Here is an 18,177-nt window from a genome sequence, read left to right as displayed (position 1 = left end):
GTGTGTATTCATCTTTTATTTTATTCCATGCTCGTTCAAGCCTCCTGTGTTTTTAGTTTTTTCAGTTCTTCGTTGAACCATGGTATCAAGTTGTGTCTTCGTGAGGTTCTTGTTTGTACATAAGTACATAAGTAGTGCCATACTGGGAAAGACCAAAGGTCCATCTAGCCCAGCATACTGTCACCGACAGTGGCCAATCCAGGTCAAGGGCACCTGGCACGCTCCCCAAACGTAAAAACATTCCAGACAAGTTATACCTAAAAATGCGGAATTTTTCCAAGTCCATTTAATAGCGGTCTATGGACTTGTCCTTTAGGAATCTATCTAACCCCTTTTTAAACTCCGTCAAGCTAACCGCCCGTACCACGTTCTCCGGCAACGAATTCCAAAGTCTAATTACACGTTGGGTGAAGAAAAATTTTCTCCGATTCATTTTAAATTTACCACACTGTAGCTTCAACTCATGCCCTCTAGTCCTAGTATTTTTGGATAGCGTGAACAGTCGCTTCACATCCACCCGATCCATTCCACTCATTATTTTATACACTTCTATCATATCTCCCCTCAGCCGTCTCTTCTCCAAGCTGAAAAGCCCTAGCCTTCTCAGCCTCTCTTCATAGGAAAGTCGTCCCATCCCCACTATCATTTTCGTCGCCCTTCGCTGAACCTTTTCCAATTCTACTATATCTTTTTTGAGATACGGAGACCAGTACTGAACACAATACTCCAGGTGCGGTCGCACCATGGAGCGATACAACGGCATTATAACATCCGCACACCTGGACTCCATACCCTTCCTAATAACACCCAACATTCTATTCGCTTTCCTAGCCGCAGCAGCACACTGAGCAGAAGGTTTCAGCGTATCATCGACGACGACACCCAGATCCCTTTCTTGATCCGTAACTCCTAACGCGGAACCTTGCAAGACGTAGCTATAATTCGGGTTCCTCTTACCCACATGCATCACTTTGCACTTGTCAACATTGAACTTCATCTGCCACTTGCACGCCCATTCTCCCAGTCTCGCAAGGTCCTCCTGTAATCGTTCACATTCCTCCTGCGACTTGACGACCCTGAATAATTTGTGTCATCGGCGAATTTAATTACCTCACTAGTTATTCCCATCTCTAGGTCATTTATAAATACATTAAAAAGCAACGGACCCAGCACAGACCCCTGCGGGACCCCACTAACTACCCTCCTCCACTGAGAATACTGGCCACGCAATCCTGCTCTCTGCTTCCTATCTTTCAACCAGTTCTTAATCCATAATAATACCCTACCTCCGATTCCATGACTCTGCAATTTCTTCAGGAGTCTTTCGTGCGGCACTTTGTCAAACGCCTTCTGAAAATCCAGATATACAATATCAACCGGCTCCCCATTGTCCACATGTTGCTTACCCCCTCAAAAAAATGCATTAGATTGGTGAGGCAAGACTTCCCTTCACTAAATCCGTGCTGACTTTGTCTCATCAGTCCATGTTTTTGTATATGCTCTGCAATTTTATTCTTAATAATAGCCTCCACCATCTTGCCCGGCACCGACGTCAGACTCACCGGTCTATAATTTCCCGGATCTCCTCTGGAACCCTTCTTAAAAATCGGAGTAACATTGGCTACCCTCCAGTCTTCCGGTACTACACTCGATTTTAGGGACAGATTGCATATTTCTAACAGTAGCTCCGCAAGTTCATTTTTTAGTTCTATTAATACTCTGGGATGAATACCATCAGGTCCCGGTGATTTACTACTCTTCAGCTTGCTGAACTGACCCATTACATCCTCCAAGGTTACAGAGAATTTGTTTAGTTTCTCCGACTCCCCCGCTTCAAATATTCTTTCCGGCACCTGTGTCCCCCCCAAATCCTCCTCGGTGAAGACCGAAGCAAAGAATTCATTTAATTTCTCCGCTACGGCTTTGTCCTCCTTGATCGCCCCTTTAACACCATTTTCGTCCAGCGGTAGTGGTGCTATTTTGTCTAATATGTTTCTGCATCTGTTGTCCCAGTCTAAGAGATAGTGTTTTGATTCGGTTTGTGCTATTCATTCGTTCTTGTAGATCTGTTGCCAGATGTTACAGGGTCAATTTGGCCTCTCGTGGTGTAGGTTGTGCGTTCTTGATTGTGGTGTGAGCCTTTTTTTCTCCATTGTAGGGATAGGTTTAATTTGTAGTGGTCTGACCATGGTGTGTGTGACCATTTTGTGTCTGTTAGTATTAGGTTTAAGTCTGGGGACAATTTGTGTGTGATGAGGTCAAGTGTGTGTCCTTTGACATGGGTTGCTTGCATATTTGGGTAGTTGAGGTCCCATAGTTGGAGGAAATCCTTGCATTCACGTGTGTTGGTTGAGTTGATGCCGACATTGCTAAGCAAACAGATAAGACCACACAAAAGGTAGCCCTATCTTTAGCTACTTAGCTATGCAGGCGCTGGCACTGAGGCCCTGATGATCAATTCCTTGCACTGTTCTGAAACAGTGCCCTAAAAATTGTGCCAGAATAGCATAGGGAAATAACTCCCCAATAATCAATGCAATAACAGGCAAATAAATGTAAGTGCGTTATTAGCATTGATCATCCGAGGAAAGTGCAGGAAGATTGTGCGCATGCACTCAGGCACAATCTTCAGCACTTCTTTGACAGGTCCGGCCTGTCAAAAGCCCAGCCCAACCTGTCAAACATAGGAGATGGAGGTCTGTGGGATACCTGGATCCCCCCCCCCAATCACTGAAGCCCTGGTTGCCTAGTGCCCCCCCTGACACAAGGGCACGGGGGGCTTTAGATCTGATAGACCTGCAGCCCCCCCACCCCCTCCAAAACAAAAATCCCTGGTTGCCCAGCGACTACAAATCCAACCCCCACTCACCCTGGTGGTCTAGCGCCCCCCCCCCCCCCCCCATGATGGAGAAGAGAGTAGCACCCTCTTCCAGGGTCATCTCTAAAATGATGCACCCTGCCCTGCCCAGTGCATCCTGGGATGTGCTCGGTGGAGCTTCCCTACCATATGGAGGCGGCCCTGGAAGAGGAGGGAGTGCTACTCCCTCCTCCATCATGGAGGTATGGGGAAGTGGGGCGGGTGGGCACTAGGCAACCACCAGGGTGAGTGGGGGGTTGAATTTGTAGCCTACTGGGCCACCAGGGATTTTTTTTTTAAGTGTGGGGTGGATAGGGGGCTGGAGATCTACCAGACATCCAGCCTCCCCCGTGCCCTTGTGTCGGGGAGGAGTTGGGAGGCACTAGGTCACCAGGGCCTCAGTGATGGGGGGGGTCCAGGACACGGTGGCAGCCGGGCTGCCTTGGATAGGGGGGTGGGGGGCAGGAACAGAGGGAGTCTTAACCCTGACGGCAGCTCCGAGTTGGCGTAGGGTTAAGGCGCTATTCCGCCCCTACAATCAGAGCACTGTTCTTTGCTGCCAGAGAATGTGGTAAAAGCAGTTAGCTTAGCGGGGTTTAAAAAAGGTTTCCTAAAAGAAGAGTCCATAAGCCATTATTAAAATGTACTTGGGAAATTCCACTGCTTATTTCTGGGATAAGCAGCATAAAATGTATTTTACTGTTTTGGGATCTTGCCAGGTACTTGTGACCTGGATTGGTCACTGTTGGAAACAGGATACTGAGCTTGGTGGACCTTCAGTCTGTCCCAGTATGGCAACACTTATGTACTTATAATACCGCAGAACTCATTTAATCTAATTTAAATGAGCTCTGTGCTATTGCCTGGCGCAGGTGCTGTTTGCCGCATCAGACCCCTCTGATCATAGGTACAGAGGTAAATGCAGGTGCTAATCCGGCACTAGTGGCCTCTAGCGCCCACATTTACCTTTGATCATCGGGGCCTGAGTATCTGCTGATACCTGCATAACTTCTGGATGGCAGCTGACTCGGATATTCAACGTTGATGCCCGACAATGGCCCGATACTGAATATCCAGCAGCTGACCACCATGGTCTGAATATGAGCCCCTAGGTTTGTACCTGGGGCCCTGTCTGTATGGGGGGGGGGGGGGGGGGGGTTGTTAAGTGACTTGTCCAAGATCATTAGATGCATCAGTTGGATTTGAACCACCATTTCCCTGGTTCATACCCCTCTGCAAGACAAGTGGAACTCATAGAGTTAGACTCCTTCTCTTTACTGACCAGACACAGACAGATGTAAAATGTTATTTTCCGAGCCCTGCTAGGTGATATGTTACAATGATATAAATACTGTTTGGTATTTGCGATAGCACGTGAAGCATATAACTGTGCTTACCTGTAGTATTTATCCTTGATAATTGCATAAATGAGAACCAGTGCTAGCAGACCACCCAAAACAACTGTAAGAAGCTCAAGCGACACAATGGTAGGATCAGAATGAAGCCATCTGGCATCTGCTTTGCCATACTCTTTCCCTGTAAAGCAAAAGGAATCCATTTCATTATGTAATAAGTGTGTACCGCTAACCTCTATTTGCATTGCTCATAATGAAATTCAGCCGATACTGAGAGCTCCTGCATGCTTCACTGCTTATCTATGAAGTTACCTAGGAAATCATTCGGATTAGCTAAACAAACGTAACACCTCTGAGAGAGATGGTTATATGCATTAAAGGGCCTTGCACAAGTGACAGCATTACATGAATTCTAAAACTGGGCTAGGTCAATCCCCAGATAGTAAACTGGCTCCCAGTTTACTATCTGGGCTCTGGGAGGCAAAAAAAACTCTGTGTGGCAGGCACCCTGTTACCATGTGAACTCTTTTACACAGTGTGGTGTATGCAGATAGCACTGCGGGAGTATCTGTCTTTACAGAGAAAAGCAGAAAAATACTTTTTAAAAATCACTCACTCTGAGAACAATCTATTTATTTATTTTCACAACTTTAATACTGCTCTATCTATAATGCTAGAAAGTTTACAATATAATAGACATAGGGGCCCTTTTACCAAGTGGCGGTAAAAAGTGGCCTGTGGCAGTGTTTTTTTTTTTTTGTTACATTTGTACCCCGTGCTTTCCCACTCATGGCAGGCTCAATGCGGCTTACATGGGGTAATGGAGGGTTAAGTGACTTGGTGTTGGCGTGTGGGATTGACGCGCACCAGGCCACATTTTACTGCGGTGGGGAAAAGGCTATTTTTTTTAAATGGAGGTCGTTTATGGCCGTGCAGTAATATAAAAAGTGGTGCATGACCAGTTACTGCCTGAGCCCTTAACACTTCCTATTTAGTAGGCAGTAAGGGCTCACACGCTAACCTGATGGTAATTGGGCAGCACATGGTGATGCACGATTACCACCGGGCACGCCCACTCCCCACCCTCTGTGCTAGAAAATACAAAATGTTCTGGCGTGGGAAATGGCACGTGGCCAAAACAAAACTGTTGCCGGGTGCCTGGGCACACTTGGCAGTAGCACTGTTTTACTGCACGCTACCCGCATGGTTGCCCTAACGCCAGTTCAGAAAAGGGCCCCATAATCAGAAATGACAAAAACAATAAAACGTAAACACTAGAGCAAAAAATATAAAAACCAAGTATTAAAACATCCAGTTCTCTAATAAGATTATAACTCAGTCAAAGGGCTATTGAAACAGGAAAGCTTTCAGCAATTTCCAAAACTATAAATAATTTTTTTCACTTTGTGTAGTGACTCTGGGAGCATATTCCATATTCATGAACTCTCTACATAAAACATCTCTGTTCTATACTCTTCCAAGGACTTTTTTGAGCCGGTATGCGCCGGTACTGTGTACCGGCACCTCTTTTTCCATAACCTTCTCATCCCTGCATCTCCCACGGCCACTGCTGCTTCTCCTGATAAGCAGTAGTGGTAGGCAAAGCAAGCAGTAGCAGGCGCGGAGCTGCAGTGCTTGGGCACGTGCTTTTAGTCCTCTGCCCAAGCTGACAGCATGTGCTCGAGCACTGTAGCCCCTCTTGCTTTGCCTGCCGCTGCTGCTCATCAAGAGAAGTAGCAGCGGACCTGGAGAGAATGGAAGGCGTGAGGGAGGGATGGATAAGGAGGAGAAATGACGACAGAAGAGGCGGTAGAAGGATACTGGATAGAAAGATGGGCAGAGAAAGAGGGGAAATGATGGAAGGGAGGGGAGAGAGGAGAAATACTGGATGGAAGTGGGGAGGAGAGAGAGGGAAAATGCTGGATGGAAGTGGGGAGGAGAGAGGGAAAATGCTAGATGGAAGTGGGGAGGAGAGAGGGGCAAGCTGTAGGTAGAAACAGTCAAAAGCAGGAAACTGAATATTGGATAGTAAGAAAGAATAAAATGTGGACAGAGGCAGAAAATAAACTGAAGAAAGTTGAAGGGAAAAGGAGTGAAAAATGATAAACAGGAAATCCTGGCAATAGAGTTAAGAGAAGATGAGGAAAGTACAAACCAGAGACTAGGACCAACACAACTGAAAAAAGTATGTGACCAGAGAACAAAGGTAGAAAAAAAAAGAATTTTATTTTTAGTTAAAAATAAAGTAGTGTGGTAGTTGTGTTAATTTTTGTTTTATTTGTAGTTGTTAATTTGTGATGTAGTGAATGAAATATATCAGACTTTGAAATTTATGTCTGCTATCTTTATAACAGTACAAGGGGAAAATATTTTTGTTTTACTGGTGTTGTCCAGTATGCCAGAGTGCTGGTTTTTGGGGGGTTTCTTTCAGCTGAAATTTTGTCTACATATTTTATTAGTTTATGGTCACTCTTTGGGACTCTTTTGTTGGACCTACAGACTGGTGTACCATTTTCAATTGTGTCTTTTTATATACTCCATGGCTGGTAAAATGGCAAGTTTAGTCCTCTTGAATATCCATAGAGTTATTAATAGGTTTATTTGGGAAGGAGATCTCCAAGCCCAAGCAATGGGATATTGCCAGATATTTGTGACCTGGATTGGCCATTGTTGGAAACAGGATACTGGGCTTGATGGAACTTCGGTCTCTCTCAGTTTGGCAATACTTATGTACTTATGTAAGGTTATCTAAATCATTAATGTGGAAGAGTACGAATTTGAGAGGTAGGGCTGTCCGTAACCTACGTTGGTATTACTGGACAGCACAATTACAGCAGTTATGAGAGTGGGACATTAATCTGGATAAGGTGGGAATAATGTTGGAGCAGGATCACTTTTCACATTTTAATCTCCAGCACTGTTATGGATTTCAGGACCTCAGTCAAGAAATTACTGGCATAAGAACATAAGCACTGTCATATTAGGACAGACTGAAGATCCATCAAGTCCAGTATCCTGTTTCCATCTGTGGCCAATCCAGATCACAATTAGCTGACAGGATCCCAAAACAGTAAAACAGATTGTATGCTGTTTATCCTAGAAACAAGCAATAGATTTTCCCCAAGTCCATCTGAATAATGGTTTATGGACTTTTCTTTTAGGAAATTATTCAGACCTTTCTAAAATCTTGCTAAGCTAACTGCTTTTACCACATTCTCTGACAATGAATTTCAGAGTTTAATTATACGTTGAGTGAAGAAATATTTTCTGATTTGTTCTAAATTTACTACTTAGTAACTTCATTGCGTGCCCCTTAGTCCTTGTATTTTTGACAAGAGTAAACAAGTGATTCCCCTCTACCCGTTCCACTCCACTCAGTATTTTTATAGACCTCTATCATATCTCCCCTCAGCTTTCTCTTCTCCAAGCTGAAGAGCCCTAACCTCTTTAGCCTTTCCACATAGGGAAATCGTCCCATCTCCTTTTATCATGTTTGTCTACCTTTTCTAATTCCATTATATCTTTTTTGAGAAACAGTGACTAGAACTTCACATGGTATTCAAGATACAGTCGCACCATGGAACAATACAAAGGAATTATAATATTCTCTTTTTTCTTTTCCATTCCTTTCCTAATAATTCCTATTTGCTTTCTTAGCCACTGCTGCACACTGGTTTCAACATGTGATCAACGATGATACCTAGATCCTTTTCCTGGGGGGTGACTCTCTAATGTGGATACTTGCATCATGCAGCTATAGTTTGGGCTCCTCTTTCCTATATGCATTACACTGTACTTGCGCACATTAAATGTCATCTGCCATTTGGATGCCCAATCTCCCAGTCTCATAAGGTCCTCGTGCAATTTTTCACAATCTTTTTGTGATTTAACAACTTTGAATAATTTTGTGTCATCGGCAAATTTAAATTACCTCACTAGTTATTCCCATCTCTAGATCATTTATAAATATATTAAAAAGCAGCAGTCCCACTGTAATGCTAATAAATGCTTCAAGAAGCATTTGTTAGCACTGTGGTTTAGGATTTGGCCTAAATTTGGAAAGAGGACCGGAGTGTCTTCATTGGCTCCTAAACATCATGAACCCTCCTTCCAAGCTGGGAGAAAGAGTGGTATTTTTCCTAGATGGGAGGGAGAGGATTGATAAGGTTTCGGCAATTGTTAGATGTGGGGAGGGAATCTATACTTTTGAAGGATTACAAGATGCTTCTTTGCCCTCGAGTAATTTATTCCCCTTTTTGCAGATTAAACACTATCAGCAACCAGGAGTGGCTGTGGGATGACCCAGAAGAGAAGAAGAACCTGGAAAACTTATAGGTGGGCTTTGGGTAGGCTAAAGGGCCCTATTTCAATTTTTATATCATGGGGAAGGAATTTTTAAAACATAGTTTTGTGATTCAGTGGGAAAAGGATATGGGCCTTGAGCTTACACAGAGTAAATGGAAAAGAACGTTTCACAAGGTGAAAAAGGTCTCTATTTGTGTGTTGATTAAAGAAAATGCATGTTAAGAGATAGTCACTTGATGGTATTATACGCCGGTGAAATTAAAAGCTTTGTTTCCTGCAGGTGCTTCTGATGTACATTGGAGGTGTAAAGAAGACTGGGGGACTTTTTCATCACATTTGGTGGCCTTGTGGAAAAACCCAACAGTATTGGACTGATGTCACACACCTTATGTCAGGGGGGTTAGGCATTTTATTTGCTTTGGACTCTTACATTTTGTCTTTTAGGTTTGTGTAACAGATGGGGATTTCATGGCTATCCAGATTTAAGTGAATTTGCCTAGCGGCTGCTAAATGAAAACAATCTACTGGTCCTACATTGCAAGACTGGCTCACACAATTAAAAGTGGTGTGAGACCTGGAAAAGCTGACTGATAGGCATCAAAGATGCTATCACCCTATGCATAAAGAATGGACTCACTTACAGAACATGGGATAGGGTGAGCGGAAGAAGGGGGGGGGGTGGAGGGTTCCCTTTAAGACTGGAGCTCACTGAAGGAACAACAGTGGGCTAAAAAGTGTTGCTTGAACTTAGTTGGGGGGTGGGGGGTTGAAGGACTTTTAGAGAGTGTTATTTTTAGGAACAATAATGCCTCTTTTGTGATTTTATTTCAATGATATTTGAAACTCGGCATGTGTTGTTATTATTCAAATGGTTTGTATTTTGTTTTTTATTCAAATTTTGAACTATAAACCTAGAGATACAAAACAAAAAATAAACTGATTTTTGGTATGTTTATCTTCTCCTGACCTGTGAGAGCAACAAGTCATGTATTTTTCAGCACATAAATTGTTTTATTTTGCACTTAAACCTCTGTGTAGCTTTATCTGTCAAGGCTCCAGATACACCCTTGCTCACACTGCTATAGTACTATATATCAATACTTCATAAATATATATGACAAACACCAGAGTACAGAAATTAATCTCATTTCTGATTTGCTCTTACACAGACAGACTCTCTGCATGGCACAGGCACTAGTACACTTGAGATTCATCCCTGTTAGCACTCATGTGGCACAACAGCAGATGCAAAACCCAACACATATGTACAATACACTCTCTACATTTAAACTTATTTATATTACAATGTGAGGTATATAAGAGGTCCTCCTTAATATCCAGCCCACCTTAAGGCCAGAACACAGCAACCTAGCCTTTAGGGCAGGGTCCCAACCAGGAAGGAAAAGGACAAAGGACAGACCCTCCAGGTCAGACCCCAGCACTGCCAAGAAGTCTGAAGAATTACAGCCACAGGCCAGGTACCAGACTGCTTACAGAACGTTTTTGAGACTGAACTCATCGGTCTGTAAGGCTTCTTTTGTGCTGAGCCTGAGAAGGAAGATAAATGTATGTCTGTGGCGTAGCTACTTGGGGCCACGGGGGCCTGGGCCCCCATAGATTTGGCCCTGGACCTCCCTGCTGACGACCCTCTCGACCCCCCCCTCCCGCTGCCATCGCCGCCGTGGGCTACCTTTGCTGGCGGGCTTCATACAACGTGCAGGACGTCAGAAACAGAACAAAGCCTTCGCGGGAAGAAGAGGACCTCGGCTGGCGGGGATTGGGGTCCCCTGCCAGCAAAGGTAGCCCAAGGCAACGGAGGGTCGGTGGCGGGTCGAGAGGGTTGTCAGCAAGGGTCGTCAAAGTTGGTGGTGGCGGGGGGCAGCAATGGCGGGGGTGGGGGGGGGGCTAAAATGTGCCCCCTCACCTTGGGCTCTGGACCCCCCTCCCGCCATAGTCTGGCTTTGCCCCACTCTGTATTAGAACCCAACTATGAAAACAAAGTCTGCTTTTTCATCCGATCTGTGCTTTGGTTGCTTTCATACAAGCCCTGAGCTAAAATGCTTGCCTATATTATATTTGGCTTTTAAAATAAAAAGCCCATCCAAAGCAGAGCATAACAAAATTAAAATGTAATCATCTGAAAACATACAATGCAAATTATTATTCCCACGGAAACAAAACAGAGGCTGTACTTACACAGAAAAGCGACCATGCTGTCAGACTGTGCTACTGTTCCCACCAATGACAGATACACAAATGGTCCTTCCTAAAATTAAACATACAAAGTATTTGAATAATACTTTCAGAATGCTGATCAAAAAAGGTAACAAAAGAAGCCTGATCACTCATGGAAAAGCTTCCTAAATAGCAAAGCCTCAACCATGTGGCCCACTTTTACTGGGCTTTTTACTAACTGCAGAATAACTTGTCCAAGTGTTCTGTAGAGGTCTGGATGAAAAAAGGCCCTTTTTTTTTGCATGATTAAGGTTGGATTGTTCAGAGAAGAGAAAATAAGTTCTGATGAGGTCAGTATGCTACTGTGAGAATCACTGTGCTCAGTCTTCTTTCAAACTTGTGTAGGGATATTTGCTATTAGAAGGATGAGTGGCTAAGCATAAAGGATAGGCCAAGTCCAGTTTATTGCTAATGCATCTGTCGCAGACAGCCCGGTGTACTCAACAGGAAGGCAGCTTTGCAACCCAATTTGAAAAAATGTGACAGAGGGTTTAATGACCTAGAAACCATTTGTGAGAGAACTCTGTTAAACTAGTCTGCTATCTGGTTCTAATTGCCTGGTTTGTAAATGGCTTAAAATTTGTAAGCATCTGGAAATCACCACGTCCCAAAATCTGTGTTGCTCTCTTGCCCAACCAAAGAGAACTTAAACTAGAGAATGACACGGGGACAAAGTTTGTCCCTGCCCCGTCCCCGTGGACTCTGTTCTCATCTGCAGAAGCCTCAAACACTTATAATTTTATATTTAAATCTTTTTATTAAAGTATAAAAAGGAATATGCTGTGCAACTGTCGTGTATAAATTAATAACCCTCCCACCACCACCACCCATCCAACCCCAACAATAACTGACTTCTACTACCCCAAGGAATCCTAATCCACCCTGTTTATATCCAGGGGTACAAAATACAACCCATTCTGTATGCCCTAGAGGGGAGAAATATGTCCTATGAAACACTGTTATGATTTTTTAATCTGTGGATGAATAAGAAGTCATCAGCAATCTCAGGATTCAGTCTAGTTCTCCTGTCTTCCACAGTCCTAATAGATGTCTTCTTAGAAGATGTGCTGGTAGTAGGATGTAAAGGATCCCTCATGCAAATTTTGCTAGCTATGGCCAGCATGTTTGCTTGTTTTTCCAAAAAAGCGAAGATACTTACCTGTAGCAGGTATTCTCCAAGGACAGCAGGCTGATTGTTCTCACATGTGGGTCGGCGTCCACGGCAGCCCCAGGAACGGAGATTTTTTCTAGTAAAATCTAAAAGCGTGGGACGGACGCACTGCGCATGTGCGGCCATCTTCCCGCCCGCGCGCGTCCGTTCCCGCCTCAGTTATATCAAAAGCAAATAAAGAATAAAAACAACTCCAAAGGGGAGGTGGGCGGGTTGCTGAGAACAATCAGCCTGCTGTCATCGGAGAATACCTGGTACAGGTAAGTATCTTCGCTTCAGGTAAGTATCTTTGCTTTCTCCAAAGACAAGCAGGCTGCTTGTTCTCATATGTGGGGTATCCCTAGCCCCCAGGCTCATTCAAAACAAGAAAGAAGGTCAATTGGGCCTCGCAACGGCGAGGACATAACGGAGATTGACCTACGAAAAAACAGCTGAGAGTGCAGCCTGGAACAGAACAAAAAATGGGCCTAGGGGGGTGGAGTTGGATTCTAGACCCCGAACAGATTCTGCAGCACCGACTGCCTGAACCGACTGTCGAGTCGGGAATCCTGCTGAAGGCAGTAATGAGATGTGAATGTGTGGACTGATGACCACGTCGCAGCCTTGCAAATCTCTTCAATAGTGGCTGACCTTAAGTGAGCCACTGATGCTGCCATGGCTCTAACACTATGAGCCGTGACATGACCCTCAAGAGTCAGCCCAGCTTGGGCATAAGTGAAGGAAATATAATCTGCTAGCCAACTGGAAATGGTGTATTTCCAGACAGCGACTCCCTTCCTGTTGGGATCAAAAGAAACAAACATTTGGGCGGACTGTCTGAAGGGGCTTGTCCGCTCCACATAGAAGGCCAATGCTCTCTTGCAGTCCAATGTATGCAACTGACGTTCAGCAGGGCGGGTATGAGGACGGGGAAAGAATGTTGGCAAGACAATTGACTGGTTCAGATGGAACTCCGACACCACTTTCGGCAAGAACTTAGGGTGCGTACGGAGGACTACTCTGTTATGATGAAGTTTTGTATAAGGAGCATGGGCTACCAAGGCTTGGAGCTCACTGACTCTACGAGCTGAAGTAACAGCCACCAAGAAAATGACCTTCCAGGTCAAGTACTTCAGATGGCAGGAATCCAGTGGCTCAAAAGGTTTCATCAGCTGGGTGAGGACAACGTTGAGATCCCATGGCAGTTGTTGGATGAATCGTGTTATGAGGGGTTAGAGCAAGATCCTACTGAACAGTATCAGAAGATGGTTTTTGAACTGTTAGTAGATGCAAATAAACAGGGAGTCATTTCTATTCGGGAGCAAAAATTTTTGTAATCAGTTTCCAATGAGCCCCCATTATTTATTTTTCTCCTAAAATACACAAGAGTCTTCACCAGTTCCCTGGGCGTCCTATTGTTTCGAGTAAGGGTGCTTTAATTGAACCCCTTTCGCAATTTTTAATTTTCATCTGCGCCCGTGCCTCATTAATATTTGATCTTATGTGAGGGATTCTGGCCATCTGCTTGAATTGTTGAAAGATTATGAAAGTCAAGTGGATGAGGAGGTCACGTTAGTAACATTAGATGTGGTGGCGTTATACACGAATATACCTCAAAGTGATGCTGTGCTGATGTTGGAACAATGGTTGAATACTCTGCATCTGTCTAAGAAAAAAATTACATTGCTGAACCAGATGGCTAAAATGGTTATTATGCACAACTTTTTCATATATGGGGAGCAATATTTTTTGCAGATAAAGGGCGTCGCCATGGGGGCTACTGTGGCCACCACGGTGGCGTGCCTTTATATGGCTCAATATGAAGAACGATGGGCCTATGGAGCCCCATATTTTGATCAAGTTGTGGGTTGGCTAAGGTACATTGATGATGTTTTGATGATATGGCGGGGTGATAGGTGCCGGTTGGAGGAATTTTTGGTATATTTAAATGAACAAGATAGAAATATTAAGTTTGAACAGCATATAGGAGGAGATTCAGTTAATTTTCTTGATGTGAATATTACCTGGTACCAAGGCACATTTATCACTCAATCATTTCGTAAAGCAACGGATCGGAATGCCTTATTGCATTATCGTAGTCATCACCCCATGAGGCTTAAACAAAGTATACCTGTAGGGCAATTCCTACGTATTCGGAGACTGTGTTCATCTCGTAGGGCATATGAAGAGCAGGCAGGGAAAATGATTTATAGATTTAAACGGGGGTATCCATCGAAAGTGGTTCACAGAGCAGCCAAGTGGGCATTTAATGCCCAGCGTGAATGGTTGTCTAGGTCTAACAAACAGCAGGAATCCCACAGGCTCATGTGTATACCGTATACAGATAAATGCATGGCTGTGGAGAATATAATTAAGACACTATGGCCGATGCTGACAGTGTATAAAGAGTTCCAGGACATAACTAGGTTCACATATACACGGGGGCATAATATGGGGGAGATTATGTCCCATTACAAAGTGATGAAGGTTGGGCAGACTGAGGATGTCCCACATATAGTGTGTGGCGGGTGTGTATACTGCAGGTATGCGTTACAAACAGGGCAGGTGGGTATTCCCCATTCAGGAGGGCGTATGTTTTACCTGCGGTCTCACACTGACTGCAACACGAAGTTATGTGTTTATGGGATATGTTGTCCATGTGGACTCTGGTATGTGGGACACACTATCAGGAAAGTGAAGAACAGGATTGCTCAGCACTTGAGTAATATATGGCTGGTTAAGCAAGAGACCCCTTTGGTTGCACATTGGAGCAGGGCTGGCCATGCACTAGAAGATCTACATTTTGTGGTATTAGTGAAGCTGCATGATAACAAAAGGGGTGGTAATATTTCGTTAGCATTGTTACAACGGGAGCAGAGAATAATATTTACATGGACCACCATTGAGCCGTTTGGCCTCAACAGGGAGGTGTAATGGCTGAACGTTTAAAAATAAGGGGGCGGGGTTAAGGCAGTACATATCAGCAGGGTGTAGCCAGGGTCCACAGAGCATGTGCTGGTGTTTTTTCGTCAAGCAAGGCTGCCTGTGGATGGGGGAGTTCCCAACCGTCCTGTATCCACGACTGGAGTACAACTATTGATTGTAAGTAGGGGTTAGAATGTATCTTGAAAAAAAGTTTGAAAAATGAAGAATTAGGCAATACTCAAGTTCACTGTATGTGTTAATCCATGTAGGATCCCGACTCCTGAAGACGCTAGAACAGCGAAACACAGACTGTGTTGAGTCTGGGGTGTTCCGGCTGAGTGGATGGATTAATGCACTAAGTTAAGAATTTGTGGAATTGAGCATACGACTCTTCTCTCTCCTTCTCTGCTCATATCCAGCAGACCGCCAAGACCTGTCGTTTCTTTCTTTACAACATCCGTAAAATCCGCCCCTTTCTTTCCGAGCACTCTACCAAAACCCTCATCCACACCCTTGTCACCTCTCGTTTAGACTACTGCAATCTGCTTCTTGCTGGCCTCCCACTTAGTTACCTCTCCCCTCTCCAATCGGTTCAAAACTCTGCTGCCCATCTCGTCTTCCGCCAGGGTCGCTTCACTCATACTACCCCTCTCCTCAAGTCGCTTCACTGGCTCCCTATCCATTTTCGCATCCTGTTCAAACTTCTTCTGCTAACCTATAAATGTATTCACTCTGGTGCTCCCCAGTATCTCTCCACACTCGTCCTTCCCTACACCCCTTCCCGTGCACTCCGCTCCATGGATAAATCCTTCTTATTTGTTCCCTTCTCCACTACTGCCAACTCCAGACTTCGCGCCTTCTGTCTCGCTGCACCCTACGCCTGGAATAAACTTCCTGAGCCCCTACGCCTTGCCCCATCCTTGGCCACCTTTAAATCTAGACTGAAAGCCCACCTCTTTAACATTGCTTTTGACTCGTAACCACTTGTAACCACTCGCCTCCACCTACCCTCCTCTCTTCCTTCCCGTTCACATTAATTGATTTGCTTACTTTATTTATTTTTTGTCTATTAGATTGTAAGCTCTTTGAGCAGGGACTGTCTTTCTTCTATGTTTGTGCAGCGCTGCGTATGCCTTGTAGCGCTATAGAAATGCTAAATAGTAGTAGTAGTAGTAGTAGATTTGAGTACCCGGGTCCTATATTTGTGGCTGCTGTGTGGTATTGTGGATTTCGTTTGGACTATTAAGCTTTGTACAAGTGAACTGTGCATGAAGGATTATTAAGCTTTGTACAAAGTGAACTGTGTATGAAGGAATCATCTGGAATCAGCACAATTGAACATCAAAATGTTGACTCGAAGTGGGAATCACAGTCCAAGAAGTAATTTATTTAAAGGGGGATTGGAGGGGGCATTGGGTAGTCAGTGATATGTTGTATTAGTAAGTTTTCTCAAAATGTGCAAAGATGTATGTGAAGAGAAGGGTGAAGGAATATGATTGTGGGAGTGAATGAGAAGTAGATAACATTTGTAATATGTGATTTTGTATTAAGCAATAAACAAAGGTGTAGCATAATAACTGATAGAGTGTGTGGTATAATAAACATATAGTGTTCAGTTATTTGAGAGGTGGATTTAGCCCAATTGGAGGTATTGTTGTATTAAATTATTGTGGGGATGGGTTACATTTCTGTCCCCATTCAACTCTCTAAATTTAACAAAAACATTTTTTTTCTTAATCCCTATTAGAGTGGCTACTCTGAAAATATTTGGGAAATACAGTATTTAAAAATCACCAAAACTCTGGTTAATGTTTTTGTGTCTGTGTGTATACTTCTGATGGTCTTGAGGGCCACATAAAATTAAATAGTTGTCTGTCCTAGGAGGCAGGTCTGTGGTCTGCATTACCGGAAAAACATTTATTTTCAATTACATAACCACAAAACAGATCTAAAGAACAGGACGGGGGCTGGCCCCCAGCACTTTTTCTTGGAAGCCTCCGTCCGTTATTTTCCAAAACTAAAAAAATATTGTTAGGGTCTGCAACTTAGGTAAACGCTCAGTCAGAAAACAAAGAAAAAGCCCTTCAGCGACATTTTGCTGAAGCAAAAATTTCGTACAACAAAATAAAAATGAGTAGGAAACAAAACAACACCCTCTCCTTCCCCCACCATCGGGTCTTAAATGCATTTTTAACGACTGCACTAGCAGCAGATATTTCTGCAGAAGGATCGAACGTTGCCCAATCTCACTAGTCGACCTTTATCCGGCTAGGGACAGTCGCAATTACGTCACGTAGTTTAAGAAACGATCAAGTAACTCCACCACGCACTTATAACAATGTACGACCCACTACACCCAATTCCTCTTGTAGATTATAAAAACAAATGGTGCCAGATCCTATTCTAGCATTTCGATTCTAATAAAGGCTCCGGTCCTATAGAAAGCGAAAGTGCCTTCATTACACGTTTACTAAGCGTGCCTGGGAGAGAGTCGCTGGATTTAATTTTCCTTTTCCACCATTTGTCGCTTGAAGAGCACCTTACTCGCCCACTATGCCTCCGTCGCTCTTAACACGCAGGTGGTCCTGACTCCCTACTCACCAGCGTGAAATGCACAATGGCATCGTAAAAGAGCCAGGCCAGCACCAGGCGCTCCATGCCCGAGCACCGCCGGCCCAGCCATCGCGCCAGGATGCAGCCTAAGATTAGCTGTGCGGCGCAGGCGGCCAGCGAGTAGATAGTGACGGGCTGCAGCACCGAAGGGGAGCCCTGGCTCGCGCTCTCGGCTCCGGCCATGGCTGCCGCCATCACCCCCTCCTCCATCGAACGCCCAGTACGATCAGTTAAGCTCATAGGGTAGCACGTACGTACTGCCTTTCAAAGCAAGCCCAGTCCTCACTTCAGGGAGCTATGGGTTTGAGGATCGGGGGATGATGGTTAAACAACTTCACACTGCCTGTCTAAAGTGCAGACAGAGCTTCCCGAGTACTACAGTCCTAGCAGACTGGGCCACTAACTCCACGGAAAGCGCCCTAACCCTTCCCTATGGTAAAAAAACGGGCATGCATGAAGGGAATTGCTGTTAGCTCATTTGCATGCGATGTCCTAGGAGGGGATGCCAGTCTGCCAGCTGAGCATGGTTATGCTGGCTGCTCTACACGTACCAAAGACGGCTTCATACAGGCAGATAAGCTGCGTGTATAATAGCTGTCAATAAATTGCTGGGCATTTTGTGCAGCAGAGGGAGAGAGAGGGACAAGGAATCAGGGATCTGGACGTGCAATTGGAGGAGGCCCAAATCAAAACTATTTGGACGTCCCATTCGATTATGCGCCTCCAGGTCTCTCTCA

The 18,177-nt window shown here is 44.5% G+C and overlaps 1 protein-coding gene across 1 annotated transcript in view; it reads right to left on the bottom strand.

Annotated features, from left to right (window-relative positions):
• Positions 1–17,814, bottom strand: part of EBPL (EBP like) — a 30,254-nt gene extending 12,440 nt beyond the window's left edge. The window contains exons 1-4 of the mRNA XM_030199415.1: positions 17,716–17,814; positions 17,429–17,676; positions 10,714–10,783; positions 4,255–4,393 (exon numbers count right to left, since the gene is read on the bottom strand). Coding sequence (XP_030055275.1) covers positions 4,255–4,393; positions 10,714–10,783; positions 17,429–17,650 — 431 coding nt within the window. The 5' untranslated portion in view covers positions 17,651–17,676; positions 17,716–17,814. The remainder of the gene's footprint in view (positions 1–4,254; positions 4,394–10,713; positions 10,784–17,428; positions 17,677–17,715) is intronic.
• Between the last annotated feature and the right edge of the window lie 363 nt (positions 17,815–18,177).

This window comes from Microcaecilia unicolor, chromosome 4 (genome assembly GCF_901765095.1).
Source record: "Microcaecilia unicolor chromosome 4, aMicUni1.1, whole genome shotgun sequence".
Lineage (NCBI taxonomy): Eukaryota > Metazoa > Chordata > Amphibia > Gymnophiona > Siphonopidae > Microcaecilia > Microcaecilia unicolor.
The sequence above is the reverse complement of the archived record's forward strand: the minus strand, read 5'-3'. Positions and strand labels throughout refer to the sequence as shown.